The sequence below is a fragment of the Heteronotia binoei genome, chromosome 7, assembly GCF_032191835.1.
Source record: "Heteronotia binoei isolate CCM8104 ecotype False Entrance Well chromosome 7, APGP_CSIRO_Hbin_v1, whole genome shotgun sequence".
NCBI lineage: Eukaryota > Metazoa > Chordata > Lepidosauria > Squamata > Gekkonidae > Heteronotia > Heteronotia binoei.
The window spans coordinates 41,336,975-41,351,139 of record NC_083229.1 but is presented as its reverse complement, the minus strand read 5'-3'; the positions used below and the strand labels follow the sequence as shown (position 1 = coordinate 41,351,139).

The following is a 14,165-nucleotide window of genomic DNA, read 5'->3' as shown; positions in this document are numbered from 1 at the left end:
GCTTCTCACTGGCCTCGAACGCCCCTCGCGGCTGAGGTCGCCATCGATCGGCTGCCACTTGACAGCCCTTTCCAGCTTCGCAGGCGAACGAAATCCGCCCGGCCTCTTGCAGCCACGTGCCCTCCGTCCCGGGAGCGGCTGGTTTCCCTTCGCCATCCAGTCACCTTCCCATCTTAGGTAACCCCGGATCCCCCTCCAGGTCTCGTTTTTATTCTTGAAATCTTATACCTGTTGGGAAGCCAAGGCGGTTTAAGCATCTTTCTCCCTCCCTGCATTTCATCTTCCCAGCCCTGTGAGGGGAGAGAGGCAGAGGAGATGGTCCCCCACCCCCAGCCAGCTTCCACGGCAGAGCTGGAATTCGAACCCAGGACCCTGCGATCCGACTCGGTCAACACCACGCCCTCACTTCCCTGCCTCCCCTCCGGTCTAGAAAGGCCAGCTCCTCTGCCCACAGCTAGAAAGGAGAGGAAAAGCACCATAGAGATTTATGGAGGGGAGGTGAGCTCTCCAGAGTCCAAGGCCTTGAAGCCTCTCCCCGGGAAATCTTGTCCATCTCTACGATGCGACTGAACTCCTCTCTAACGGTTCTACTGAAACGGATCCTGTGTGGGTTTCCGGAGGGGCTTCCTCTCGAGTTACCACGGGCAGAAGCGCAGCCGCCGCGGGCTCGACGAGTTGGCAGAGTTTCGCACAATCCCGGAGAGGAGCAAAGCCCCCCCCCTCCCCCCGACGCGCGCTCCGCACTGGAGCAAAAAGGCGCGCTCGGATCTCAGCGCCGGGAGAGCCGCGAGTCCGGCGGCCCTTGAAAAGCCTGCAGCGTCTCAGTGCCCGCAGCCCCGTCCGGGCTTAGAGCAGCCGGCGCAAAGTTCTGCAAGAACCAAACGTCGAGAGCCTTTGAAGGGGCCCCTTGCGCGTTGGCGCCCTCGCTCGCGCCTGGCTCCCCTCGTCGTCCTACCTTCGCCCTGCCGGCCGCCACCCTCTCGGGTCCCCGGCCCAAGCCCCCTCGGGCTGCTCCCCCGGCCTCCCTAGCCTTGCCACGTCCTTGTTGGGCGCAGCCAATGGGCGGGCCGGCCAGGTGTCTCCTACCTGCACCACGTGGGGAGGGCGGAGTGGGCAGGTGGGGCCACCTCCCCAAAGAGGCGCGCCCGCAGCCATTGCGTGCCTGCCAGGGGTGTAGCTCGGCTCCGGCGTTGCCTCCCCCTTGCAATTCAGCCTCCAGCGCCCATTGTGGGGAGGAAAGAGCGCCCTCCCCCCAAAAGTCCGCACGGGGCATGCGCCTTCCCTCCGCCGAGCAGCAGGTCCTGGGGAGCGAGGGCGCGCTTGGGTGGCTGGCGGTGTGGGCTGGTGGGGCGCGGGGAGTCTGCCTGCAGCACGCGAGAGGGCTTGGGGGTGGTGCTCCTTTCTCCCCCTGGTGGTGTTCCTGCTGCGGCCGCCTCGGCATGACGGCGTCTCCCGACTACCTGGTGGTCTTGTTCGGGGCCACGGCAGGGGCCAACGGGGCCAGGCTGGGCTCGGATGAGAGGGAGCTGATCCAGCTGCTGTGGAAAGTGGTGGATCTGGCCAACAAGAAGGTATTTGCCTGCTGGAGGCGAGGGTTGCGTCAGGGAGGGAGAAGGACTGGGCTTCTGCCTTTCTCTCTGGTTTCCCGCTCTGCAAAACGCGTGGCTGGGAGGGCTGACCTCTCTGGAGTCCCCCCTTCGGACGTGAGACAACCTAGAATTCTCCTACGGGGGGCGAGAGAAGAAACAACTCCGAGGTGTAGTGGAGGGAGTGTTGGGATTGAACCTTTGAAGGCCCTGGGAGGTGGAGCCAAAGTTGTAGTCTACAGCTGGTTGCCCACCTGGAGTTGCTGTTTACCCAAGCGGCTGGAAAGTTTTGAGTTTTGTAAGGTGCCCTTGTGATACAAAGGCCAAAATCTTCCTTCTACCTCCCTGGGAGTAAGGCCCACTGAATTCAGTGGGACTTCCTTCTGAGTAAGCAAGTGTGGGTCCACACTGTAAAGAAAAAAACACATCTTAAACATACTTCTAGACTGGTTTTCCCAGGGTCAGCTGCTCAGCTAATCTGGGTGGACCAAATGCCATCTTCTGGCCTGCTTTCTTGAGGCAAATTGACAGACGAGACTGGGAAAAGCTGATCTCTTTTCTCCCCTTTTCCCCCCCTGGAGGTGGGAAACCTCCACGAAGTGCTGATCAAACCTGATCTTTTGGAGCTGACGGAGGAATGCCAAGAAGAAACCCAAAGTATGTTGGACAGCTTGATGCTGGCTCCCCAGCTGGAGCAGGCTTTGCGACAGGTAAATGCCCCCTCCCCATTTACCATCTCCCCAAGAAATGACTCGCTTACCCACTTCTTTCTGGACTAGCTCTAAGCTGACATGAGACCGGAGTCACTCCCTGCAGGGGATGGGCTGGGTTTGTTGTGGGAGGGCGAGGTGAGTCACACAGCTAGCACTCCAGGAGGAGACGGTCTGTTCCACTTCTAAGGCCCACATGTGCTTAACTTGGAGAGGAGAGTCTCTGGGCTGCCTTTCTCATGGAGCATGTGAGCCACATTAAGATTGCATTGTGATTATTGTTGCTGATCCCAGCGATACGTAGGCCCAGCCTGTGCTGGTTTGCATGGAAGTGCGTCACAGTGAACTCAGAGGGATGGACTTCCAGCTGAGCACAGGTAGACAGGAAAAGCGGAGCTCTGCATCTCTCTCAATTTGAAACCAGCTGGTGGTTTTCTTGCTTTATCCTAGTTTTCGCCTTTCCTTAATATTTCCTTAAGAACAAAGGCTCAAACACTAGTAGAATTACTTTAGATCCCTAAGCACCCTTTTTGTTGCAACAGAGTAACAGGTCCAGCTGATTGGAACAAGTTAAATGGTAACTCAAATTAATGGTAACTCAAACTTAATAACTGCTCTGGGTTTTTTTTCCTATGGGAATTAAAAAATTGTTCTGAAGTGAAGTATGGAAGAAAGTGTAGACTAGAGGTAATGCAAGTTCAGACTAATGTTGTGCAGCCAAGACATTAGTCTACCACATTAGGAGCATTTTGTGCTTATGTCATTGTGCTCCAGTAAGAGCCATTGTGCTGTCAGGGTTAGAGTGTTGGAGAAGCATCTGGGAGACTCGCATTCAAATCCCCACTTGGGCATGGAAGTTCTCTGGGTAACCTTGGGCCAGTTGGTCACTCAACCTAACCTACCTCACAGGGTGGTTGTTGTGAAGATAAAGTGGAGAAGAGGACAACAATTTTTAAGCAGTTTTCATGCCTCCATTGGGGAGAAAAGTAAGCTATAAATGACAGGAATAAAATACAGTGTTGTATGAAGTGCATCTCTGAAGTGTGTTTCAGCTGAGATCCGTAAGGACAACTTGAGAGCATTCATTTGTAGGGATTGGTACTCCAGAAATGTTTCCTGCCTCTTCTGGAGACATGCGTTATAGTGTTTTAACAGTAACTTATATATGCTTACTAAGTGCTTAAAATAAAACACCTAGATCTTGTAACAATCCTCCAGAATGAGCCTTGCTTGTCAAGTTGTCAAATATACTTCGGCTGCCCTGAAAGCATAGTGCTGTGGACCTTAACTTGCTGAGGCCCGAGTATTCTTATCTCTGCAAGTACTGCATTTCATTTGAAAGAGGAATGAAATAACACTGTATCGAGTACTGGGAAATGTGTATTGATGGGTTTTTCTCTGTCTTGCCGCTTCTAGTTTAACCAGTCTGTGAGCAATGAACTGAATATTGGTGTGGGTACTTCATTCTGTCTCTGCACTGACGGGCAGCTTCATATCAGGCAGGTTCTACACCCTGAAGCTTCCAAAAAGGTAAGGGGAATGTAATTCCTTGAATTCTACCTAACCACTCCTGAGGAGCAGGTTATTGCTGGCTTTATTTTAAGGATAAACTTTTTGCTTAGAAGCCCAAGTTCTCATGAATTGCCCCTTATCTAGACTGGTGACTTACTCTGGCATGGCTAGGATATCTGGAAGAGTGTATCATGTAACCAGCAATATGGTTTTGTATATTTGCATTCCATCCAACCTCTTGTCCTTGCTTGTCACCCTTATTCATCAGAGCAATGCCCTACCAATGGTCTCATATTTTCTAGCATAAACCCCCATATGCTTTATTGGTCACTTTGTAAAGTGCCTGACTTTACAGGCAGCAATTGGAGAAGGCTGAATTCTAAATTTGAAGTTCCAATGTGAGGTTTTCTTTTTATGTATTAGCTTGGTTTGAAAAATTCTATGATGTTTGTAATGCTGTTTCTGTTAAAGAGTTCTTCCTAAATAGTGCTTTCCTACATATCACTGCTGCATTTAAAAAGGACCAACAACTTAGGTGAGCACTAAGCACTATTTCATTTGCGCATGCCTTGCATGGTTGTAAGGATGTGGTCTCAATGCAGGTTTCTGACACAAAGTGGAAACAGTATAAGAAATGATTATGTATGACGCAACCTTTACTTTGGCTCTAGTTTACCAAGCTTTTGGTGCATGTGGCTATTCTTACCATTCATTGTTTTCTCTCCAAAAGGTTTGAACTGTATCGTCTACCACTCAGTGTTATTGACAGAATAAGTGTTGGTGAATAGTATTTCTCTTCACAAATGTCTCTTGCATATTAACAGAAATATAGCCACATTTTGAATCTGATTGGGACTTGAGTATTGCTTTAGAAAAGAGTTTGAACAAAGCAAAACATCGCTATTATCTCTAGTTTGGTTGACTTTCTTTCTCTTCATAGAAACTTTGTTCTAGTGGGTGTGTACCATTTCTCACAAAACTGCTAAGTAGATAATACAATACAATTAATTTGTCCTCATCCATTTCTGAACAACTCCTTTCATGTGTATGCCACTGAAGAAAATGCACACATTGTTGTTAAAAAACTGGAGTTCAAAGTCAAACTTGCGTGGTCAAAGCAGACATTTTATTCCACAGCATAAAACTTCAGTTTTTAAATTCCTAATTGTTCACTTTTCAAAAGCAGCCCTCCTTTGTTCTCATGCACTGACAATTCTTATGCTAGTGTACCTTCTTTTGTAGTCTAGATATGATCCTATTATCCTTAGTAAGAAGCACTTAGATACATTCTAGCTTTGTAGAAGCTCAACAACAGTACCTATCTTGGTATTCCGAATATATGCATTAGTTATGAATCAGTTTATCTTTCTTGCATGCTTCTTCAAAGAGCAGTTATTTCTCACCACTGTTACTATGAACCTGCCACCAGATATGCACAGTGATGCTTTCAACTCTGTAAATTATTATCTGGGCAAGATTAAATATATGAATATACTGTGATGCTAGCCATACAGTTATACTTGTCATGTTAACCCCAACTACATTCTGCCCACAACAGATCAATCTTTTCTAGAAACGCATACATTCCAAACTTTTAAAATAGCTGGAAGCAGATGCCTATCAGAGTATAGCAATGCAGAAATCAATCTGCCACAAAAATGTGCCTCGTTTATTTATTCTCCTGCTCTTCTCCTCACCCCCAGCAAGTTCTCTTGCCTAAGGTGAACTGCACTATAGGAGATCAAATGCATAAAAAGTTTTCCTATACAATTGTGTGGGGCAGGGGGAGGGGAGAGATTGTTCTAAACCATGCCCTTTAGTATGTACTTTTTCAGTTCATTTGATTAGTTGGAAGCATGGCATTCTAAAGTAAAATTAAGTCTTGAGGCTTTAAAACTATACAGAGTCATAGAACAAGAAAGATTTTACTGGCTTTTGTTTGGGATAAGCTGCATAACCTGCTCAGAGCTTCTATGAGTAATCTGGGCAGTTCCATCATTGCATCACAAGGTGCTTGAGTCTCTCCATGGTTCTGTGCCTATTAACAAATGTTCATTTTATTTTGTCTGGGATCCCAGCACTAAAATGCACTTTACATATGACTTGAACCCTTTTGTCATGGAGGAAGTCTGAATTAGAAGCTTGTGATGTATAGGTTATATATGGTGCAGTCCTGAAGTGGAGTTACACCCTGCTAAGTCCATTGAAGGCAGAAGGGTGTAATTTTGCTCCAAATTGCACTTTTAAAAGTGCTTTTCATACTAAAGATGCATATTGGAGAAAGTAAATAGGCTGATTATGGTACTGAAGAAAAGAGGTGCATGTCACTCCTCAGGCTCCTGCTGAGAATAATCAAAGCTGCATTTCTGGAGTTCCGAACTTTAACTTTATTGGGTCATCTGTGCTTGCTCCTGGGAAAAATGCCTTCTACAAAACCTGCCCCTTTTTGTTGTCCTTTGCTTGAATGGATGGTTAAAATGAGTATGTAGGAGTAATGAGTGTTCCCGTTGTAGAATAACCACTAGTTGTGGTTTTATAATCTACAACAGCTTGCACTTTCGTCTTTAAGTATTCACAAGGGAGAAACTTAACAGTGTTTAAGTGGCTGATGAGTGGATTGCAAAAGGGCTTGTTGTAATGTTAGCCGAGCAGGCATTCAGCCTAACTGTTCAGACTGTAAGTGTGAAAACTAGGGAGGGGGGGGGATGTAGATGAATACTATCTTGGCTTACCAGAAGTAACTTGGTCTTTTGCAGAATATCTTGTTGCCTGAATGTTTCTACTCATTTTTTGATCTACGAAAGGAATTCAAGAAATGTTGTCCAGGCTCACCTGAAATTGACAAATTGGATGCTAAAGCCATGGCAGACCGTATCCTTTAAAAGCAAAATTGAGGGTTAATAAATGGTACATCCAGCGCTTTTTTGCAGAAAAAGCCTAGCAAGAACTCATTTGCATATTAGGCCATACCCCCTGACATCACCATCATTCCACACAGGGCTTTTTTCTTTTAAAAGCCCAGCAGGAACTCATTTGCATATTAGGCCACACCCCCTGACGCCAAGCCGGCCAGAACTATGCGTTCCTTCTAAAAAAGAAGCCCTGAGTACATCTTTAGAACAAGAACAGTAATTGCCTGTTCTCTCCCAAAGTGGTGGATAGAAAAATATGCTTTAGCTCAAGATGTTGCGTCTTTGTTATCCTGTCTGGTGCTATGTTTTGTTATATTGAGTTGGTGCTGATATAGAAATTTGGACCAATGAGTGAGTACTGAAGTTAACACTCCTTTAAAATCCTCAGTTCAAATGAGATATTGGCTTGTGAGAGAGGGGGAAAGTTCATTGGAACAAAGGGAGAATTGCTACCCTCATCCTTGTGGGAAAATTCTTACTACCTGAGTAAACAGAGGTTGCTGACCTGCCCAGTTTCCTCTCTTTTCTGTGGGGGAGGAAGTAGTGTGACCAGCAATGCTGAGGTCTTCTGTGGTGTTCTCAGTGCCCAGGTTGTAACATCTTCCTGGTTCTATCTGGCCGTTTGAGGAAGGGTGTTAATGCAAAGTCCTCCGTCACCAAAATATAAACATCTGCTCCTTGTTCAATGGATTGGGGAGTGGACAGTGGTGAAGCCCCGTGTTCCATGATTTCACAGATGTGGTCTGTGTGCTTTTACTGAGATCTAGAAATACTCCAACAGCGGTGTGCCATGAGCAGGTGCAGAGTGAGTTTTCCATCTATGTGTCTGGGAGGAAGAGGCAACCAGCTGGGACTCTCCACTGACTTCAGTGAGAATGTTTTCATTTATGCTGTTTCTTCCAAAGATACAAATGATGGTGTTGTCAAAAACAGGTCTGATTTATGTACAGATTTATAGAATTTTGATTAAGCTGTGATTCTCCCTGATATACCCTAACTCTACCCAGATCTTTCACTTGTACTAGTAGTCTGCCACTGGAAATGACTACTGGTACAACAGTAGTAATAAAATGACCATGGATTACTTACCCAGGTTATTTTTGGTTTCTCTGGGTTTGGGAAGAGCCAGGAGAATTTGGGGTACAACTGTGCTGTTAAATCTTCTGTGAACTGTTTAGATCAGTCATTGCTATATTTGAAGTTTTGGTAATGTGGCTTTCTATGTGAATGAGCAAGTATTAATTTTTGCTAGATTATTGCATCTATTTGTTAAGCAGCTGATGCCAACAGATATGAGATCAGTACTTCAAATTTAGGTAAATTTAGATCAAGCTACAATTTTCTTTTATATGGCAGCCAGGAGTGCCAGCGATGCCACCTCTAGGTTGGGACATGACTGGAGATATTGAATGTGGAGCTTAGGGAGGATGGGATTTGGGATGGGGAAGAATCTCAGCAGAGTACAGTGCCATACAGTCCACCCTTCAAAGCAGCTATTTTCTCCAGGTGAACTGATTTCTGAAGTCAGGAGATAAATTGTAAAAGCAGGAGATTTCCGTGACCCCACCTGGAGGTTAGCAACTTAATGACTGTTGTTCAGATTTTTTAAAAGGAATGTTTTATATTGTCTGAAATCAACTGCTATTAACTAGGCTGCTGCTGGTTATGGATAAATTCTACAAGATTAGCCATTTCAATTGTGGCAAAAACAGACTTTTGTAGCTTTCAAGGCTTAGTGAATGTATTGTGGTGTGATGGTTTACAGGTTAATAACAAGTGTAAGTGATCCATACAAAATAGGAAAACAAGGCACATGCAACTCTACAAATAAAACCATTTTAAAACTGCAGAAACAGTAAGCTTTCATAAGCTTCGAAGGCCATAATGTTTTATGCAAATATACTTGGCTATGGCTATCTGTGAAACTGCCCTCTCCCCTTCAGTCTGTGAATATGTTTAATTTCTATCATTTTACACTTCTTTCCATGGGTAGTTCATCCATCTTAGTTGGCACATTCTTCTGTCAATCATGAGCACAACAAGATGTAAAGGAGGAAGTCCCACACCAGGGCCAAATAGATAGTTGCATTTTTTAAAAAACCCAATCCACCCAAACTCCCAGTTGAGTTTTTACAGGTTTTCACTAGCTGTGAGCAGGAACTGTGAGGGGAGGGCTGGCTAGACCCTTCCCCCTTCTGACTGTTTCCCATGTAGAATCCCCCTCCCCAGTTTTTCCACCATCTGGGAAGAGATACTGTCATGGAAAAACAAAAGAGGTGAATAGAAAAATTGGAAACGGTTGACCAGCTTTTTTGCTTGTGATATCTTTAATACTGGACAGTGCTGTTCTTAGGGTTTTTAGTGGGAGAAGAGATGATAACATCTAATTTAGTTCCAAGAGGTGTATTTTGCTTTGCCAGCTACTGAGAACAGGTTACTGTCATAAGGCAGATTTTGTCTTCTTTTTGGGCAACAGGTGTAAAGTGACTTGTTTTCAGACTTTGGTAGTCACTGGGTGCCTTGGACTCTATTTGTACCAACTTTTGAGTTGGATCCATTCAGCCTTTTCACTCAGCCTTGTGGAGAGATAATATGCTCTTGCATCTAGGGATTCTGTACTTAATTAGTGCTCTAAAATATATCTTGTAAACTATTTAGCCCTTATTTTATCTTTTAAAATATTCAGTTGCTTGCAACCATTACTTTTCATAGTCCAAATTAATTGACTGTGAGCTCTGTTCTTTGAACTATCACCAGCAAACCAGACAGAAAACCTTCAGAAAATATATGACAGAAATTACAGATGCTAAATTGGTCAGCAGTAAAACCAGCGACCTAAGAAATCTGCAAACAGAGGACAGGTTGAAAAGAATGAGGTTAAAATAATAATAATAAAAAGAATTAATGAAAAATCTAAGTAAATATATTTGTTTTCACTTGGTGTGTAGAGGATGATAAAGCTGGCACCAGGGGAGCTTCAAAGGGGAAAGTATTCCACTACAGTGAGCCACCACCGAGAGTGACCTGTACCTGTTCACCACTCACCTCACTTCTGTAGGGGAGGCCACCAACAGCAGAGATTTCAGCGATGATCTTGGGTGGTGGGCAGCCTTCAGCTCCCCTAGTCTCAGTTCATTCAGGATTTCATAGCAAGCACCTCTACGCTGTATTGCACCTAATAACAGACCCAGGTTATCATCCTCTTCATTGCAATAGAAAACATGATGGCTAAGTGCCTAGCAGTAGGGCAGTCAGGGCCGGTGCTAGGCTTTCTGGCACCCTAGCCGAATCACCCACTAGCGCCCTCCCGTTATTAAAAATATAGGGAAATTGAAGAGCGCCAAACTTGAAACTTTTCACATTTTTAATTGACTGATTTTTATTTATTTTTTATTTTTTAAAAAGTGATGTTATAAAAAAAATTGTGAGAATAAGAGCTTGCCGGCCATGTTAGGAAGGTGGGTGGCAGGATAGGATGAGGTGGGAGCCCAGGTCACACATTGGGGAGAGGAGGGTGGCTTGACTTTGTTGAGGGCAGCTTGGTGATGGGAAAGGACAAGGTGACAGTGGTCAGGAGCCAGAGTCATGCATCAGGGAGGGGGCACCCTAGGCGACTGCCTACTTTGCCTGCTCCCAAAGGGGCTGCTCACAGACAAAGAAAGGGTTATCTGTGTAGGGAGGAGAACCTCACCCAGCTTGCAGAAAGCATTACTTTCATACTGTGGACTATGCTAATACCTCTTAAAAGAAGGGAGAAAAAAGTACCCTGGAAGAGAAAAACTTGTATGTGGCAAAAGAGATTTTTTCAGTCTGTCTGCTCTCTCCACCATCCTTTGCATGTCCCAATTTCTGAACAGAGGCAGTACACTGCTAGCTTGGGTTCATTTGATCCCCTGGAACACTTACTTCATCCTTTGAAGTGTTACTATCTCCCCTGATGGTGTACTCTGCTGTTTTACATCATTTTATGTGTATCCTTGTTAAGTTTGACTTTTAAAAAAAAATCATCTTCCCAGCTCTTTGGATCTTGTTGATTGCAGCCTACCCTCTCAGGTTAGTGTGCCATTTGTTGATGAATGGACTGGGGACTTGGGGATTTGTGCATCCTAACTAAGCTGTAAATACATGTATTTCTTAAAGCATCCGCCTCCATTCCCTGTACGATCTATTCATTGCAGTTTTCCACCTGCAAAGCTTGCTTAGCCAGTTCACTGCTGCAAATGCCCCGAAGGTGGAGCCAATCAAGCTTGCCGTCATAAATCAGAGGAAGCATTCCCCTCCCCCCCACAGATCAGATATGCAGAAGCTATTCCACTTCCAATCAGGAGTGTTCTTGGAGTTAGAAGACTTTCTTGACACTCGTGCTAGTTAATGCCTTGATTCCCATATTTATGTAAAATACATTCAGTAAGCCCTTTTTCAAAAGTTCAAAAAAAAGTACATGGTTTAAGAGCACTTCTGGAACAATAGGATTATGCTAAGGTAATGGAAGTAACATTATGCTATTAGAAGGCTATTTAAAAAAAAAACTGAATTGGAGCTTATACTGCTGTTGGTACTGTCCAGTGGCTCCTTTAAGACCAACAAAGTTCTGTTCAAAGTATGAGCTTTTGTGTGTATGCACACTTCTTCAGGTACAATGAAATGGAAGATAACCATTCAAACATAGAGGCTGAACAGCAAATTAGCATATAATGTGATGAAGATATTTTAAGATATGTGGAGACAAAACAGGAACAATAAGTTTATAAGGGTCAACAGTTGTATGGACTTAATGAAGGGGGAGCAACAGTGAAGCAATAAATATTGCTGTTCCATGGTACAGCTTTATTGTAGCTGGATAGTTAGTCTTTCAGGTGGGGAAGGCTAGGTCTCCCTGAAGTGTTAGTTTTCCATATAGAACATTTATGAAAAGCAAGCACTCAAATACAGATCTCCACTTTCACTCTGAAGCGGTACAGTCTTCCAGTGACTCCACCACATACATAAGAGAAGCCATGTTGGATCAAGGTCACTGGCCCATCCAGTCCACCACTCTGTGTCACACAGTGGCCAAAAAACACAGGTGCCATCAGGAGGTCTTCAGTGGGGCCAAGGCACTAGAAGCCCTCCCACTGTTCCGCGCCCCAGCATTAAGAATACAGAGCATCACTGCCCCAGGCAGAATGTTCCAACAATACGCTGTGGCTGATAGCTACTGATGGACCTCTGCTCCATATGTTTATCCAGTCCCCTCTTGAAGCTGGCTATACCTTTTCTGCAGCATCCAGTTAGCTCTGAGAAAATGCTTAATGGGTTGTCTGAAAAATTAATGTGCGGTTTCTAGGTATCCTAAGAGTCTAGGGCTCTGGCTTCAATCTTGTCTGACTTCAGTTTCAATTGATATAGTACTTAACTATAAGATTCTACTGCACTCTTGTTATAGACCTGCAGTATTCTTTTTCTAAGTATACATAGAGAAGTCAGGCTAAGGAAGGATAGTTGGTGGGCTATATAAGTTAGGCAAAGTTAAAGGAAGGCTGTTCTAAAAGCGATGGAGATGAATTAATGCCTGACACTGGGGCGGGCAATCCAAGGAGCCTGTGGGTCTTTCATCAGGACAGAAGATGAGCCCGTGTCATGCCCATCCATCAAACATAGAAATAGAGCCCCCCCCCTCTGTTTTCTTGGCATCATGGAGGGGGTTCTGTCTTGGAGAGAAGACAGACTCTGCTTTCCCCTCTTTTGAAGGACAGGTCCTCATAGGGACACCACCATCCTTAGTTACATAGCATTTAGATAATCTCAAAGCACTAACCAGAAAACACATTCTCCAGTTAGTAGGAACTCTAATTGGCTAAGGGGCACCAATGAGGTACACTCCTAAGACACTTATTGCTACTGGCATGGACTTGAACTTTTTTTGGTTATATTTTCCAATGCAGATGATTTCACAGAAGACAATAATAGCCAAGGGGTAGTTGTCAGCTGAACAATGGAAATGTATGGTGCTGGTCTTTTCCTCCCACCCCCATCCCATTTCCATGAGCAGCTCTCAAAACTCTTCCATGCCTGTGTTAAGCTGCTAGATAATATTAACCCGCATGGAAGCTTCTTACTACCTCTGATATAAAGACCCTTCCAGTCAAGGGGGAAGAAGGAATAGAGCTCATGTCAGGGCCATTTGAGTTATCTTCTAGAACCTGCTTGGAGACCTGGTCTCAGAGGCCATGTACAGACAATATAAATACTTTACTTTGCTCCACCTTTCAAATGTAGCTGATGTGGTTCTCACAGTGTTATTCTGATGGAGTCCTTCCCTCACAGTAACACCTTCATGCCAAAGAGGCCTCTTTGCAAGTGCAAGCCTCATGTAATTGAGGGCTTGTTGGAGCACAAATATTAAATAAAAGTGTAGGCTTTTTATTTTTTAATTTATAGTCTGCTTTTATCCTTGGTCATGAACTGAAAGCAGCTTTGCACATAATTCCCTCAATTTAATCCCCGCATCAACAACCCTGTGAGGATGGGTTAGACTGAGAGACTGATGGACCCAAGGTTACCTGGCAGGCTTCCATGGTCAAGCAAGAGATTCTAACCCAGTTGTTCCAGGTCCTAGTCCTCCACTCTCTCCACTGGACCACACCAGCTCTTTGTATTACTAAAGACTTGAGAGTGGCTGAATTAACACTAATGCAGCAGGTGATACTATTAAGTATTTTGAGCAGCTGTGTCTAAAAGAAGATCAAGGTGATTGACAGGCTATTTGCAGGTGCAAGTTTGGGAAGGGGACCCAGTGGAATGGAATCCAATAATTATGTATAGGCACTAAAGCGCGTTACTCAAGTACACTAGGTTACTGGAAGCAATGACTGTGTGAATAACTGGACAAATTGTCTTCTGTGGACCTAAATCTTTGGGGGAAAGCAGCTAACAGTGATCTCAAGCGGAAAAGCTTAGTTTGTACTTGTCTGTGTGTTTTCATACAGCATTTTAAGGCACGTCTATGGGGACTGCTTGATTTGTTTTGTTCTGGTATACAGCTATATGATCATAAACTGAAGTTCATCTTGCTCTTTAAAAAAGAAATGCATGGCTCAGATTCTACCCAAAATCTCTATAGACAAAAGAAATTTCTGACAATGGAGTGGGACTTCTTTGCTCTCCCTACCCACTGCAGCCCAAAGTGTTGTTCTGGGGGTATAAAGACCCCCAGTGATAGCATGAGGGGGAACTGGAAGTCTGCTACGTGAGGGGGCGGTTGGTAAAAAAAACCTTCCTTCCACAAGGTTGCCAACCTTCAGCTATGACTTGGAGATCTCCCAGAAATTACAAGTACCTCCAGACTGCAAAGATCAGTTCCCCTGGATAAAATAGTTGCCCTGAGGGTTTGACTCCACCACGATATATCCTGCTGAGTTGCGTTCCCAGGCTCCACCCCCAAATCTCCCAATTTTGTTCAACCT

At 44.7% G+C, this 14,165-nt stretch overlaps 1 protein-coding gene across 2 annotated transcripts in view; it reads left to right on the top strand.

Moving 5' to 3' along the window:
• Window positions 1–1,115: 1,115 nt before the first annotated feature.
• Window positions 1,116–14,165, top strand: part of ESRP1 (epithelial splicing regulatory protein 1) — a 41,940-nt gene continuing 28,890 nt past the window's right edge. The window contains exons 1-4 of one of the 2 annotated variants that reach the window (XM_060243486.1): window positions 1,116–1,571; window positions 2,168–2,296; window positions 3,713–3,826; window positions 6,565–6,679. In XM_060243486.1, coding sequence (XP_060099469.1) covers window positions 1,272–1,571; window positions 2,168–2,296; window positions 3,713–3,826; window positions 6,565–6,679 — 658 coding nt within the window. In that variant the 5' untranslated portion in view covers window positions 1,116–1,271. The remainder of the gene's footprint in view (window positions 1,572–2,167; window positions 2,297–3,712; window positions 3,827–6,564; window positions 6,680–14,165) is intronic. The other variant, XM_060243487.1, reaches the window with a different exon arrangement.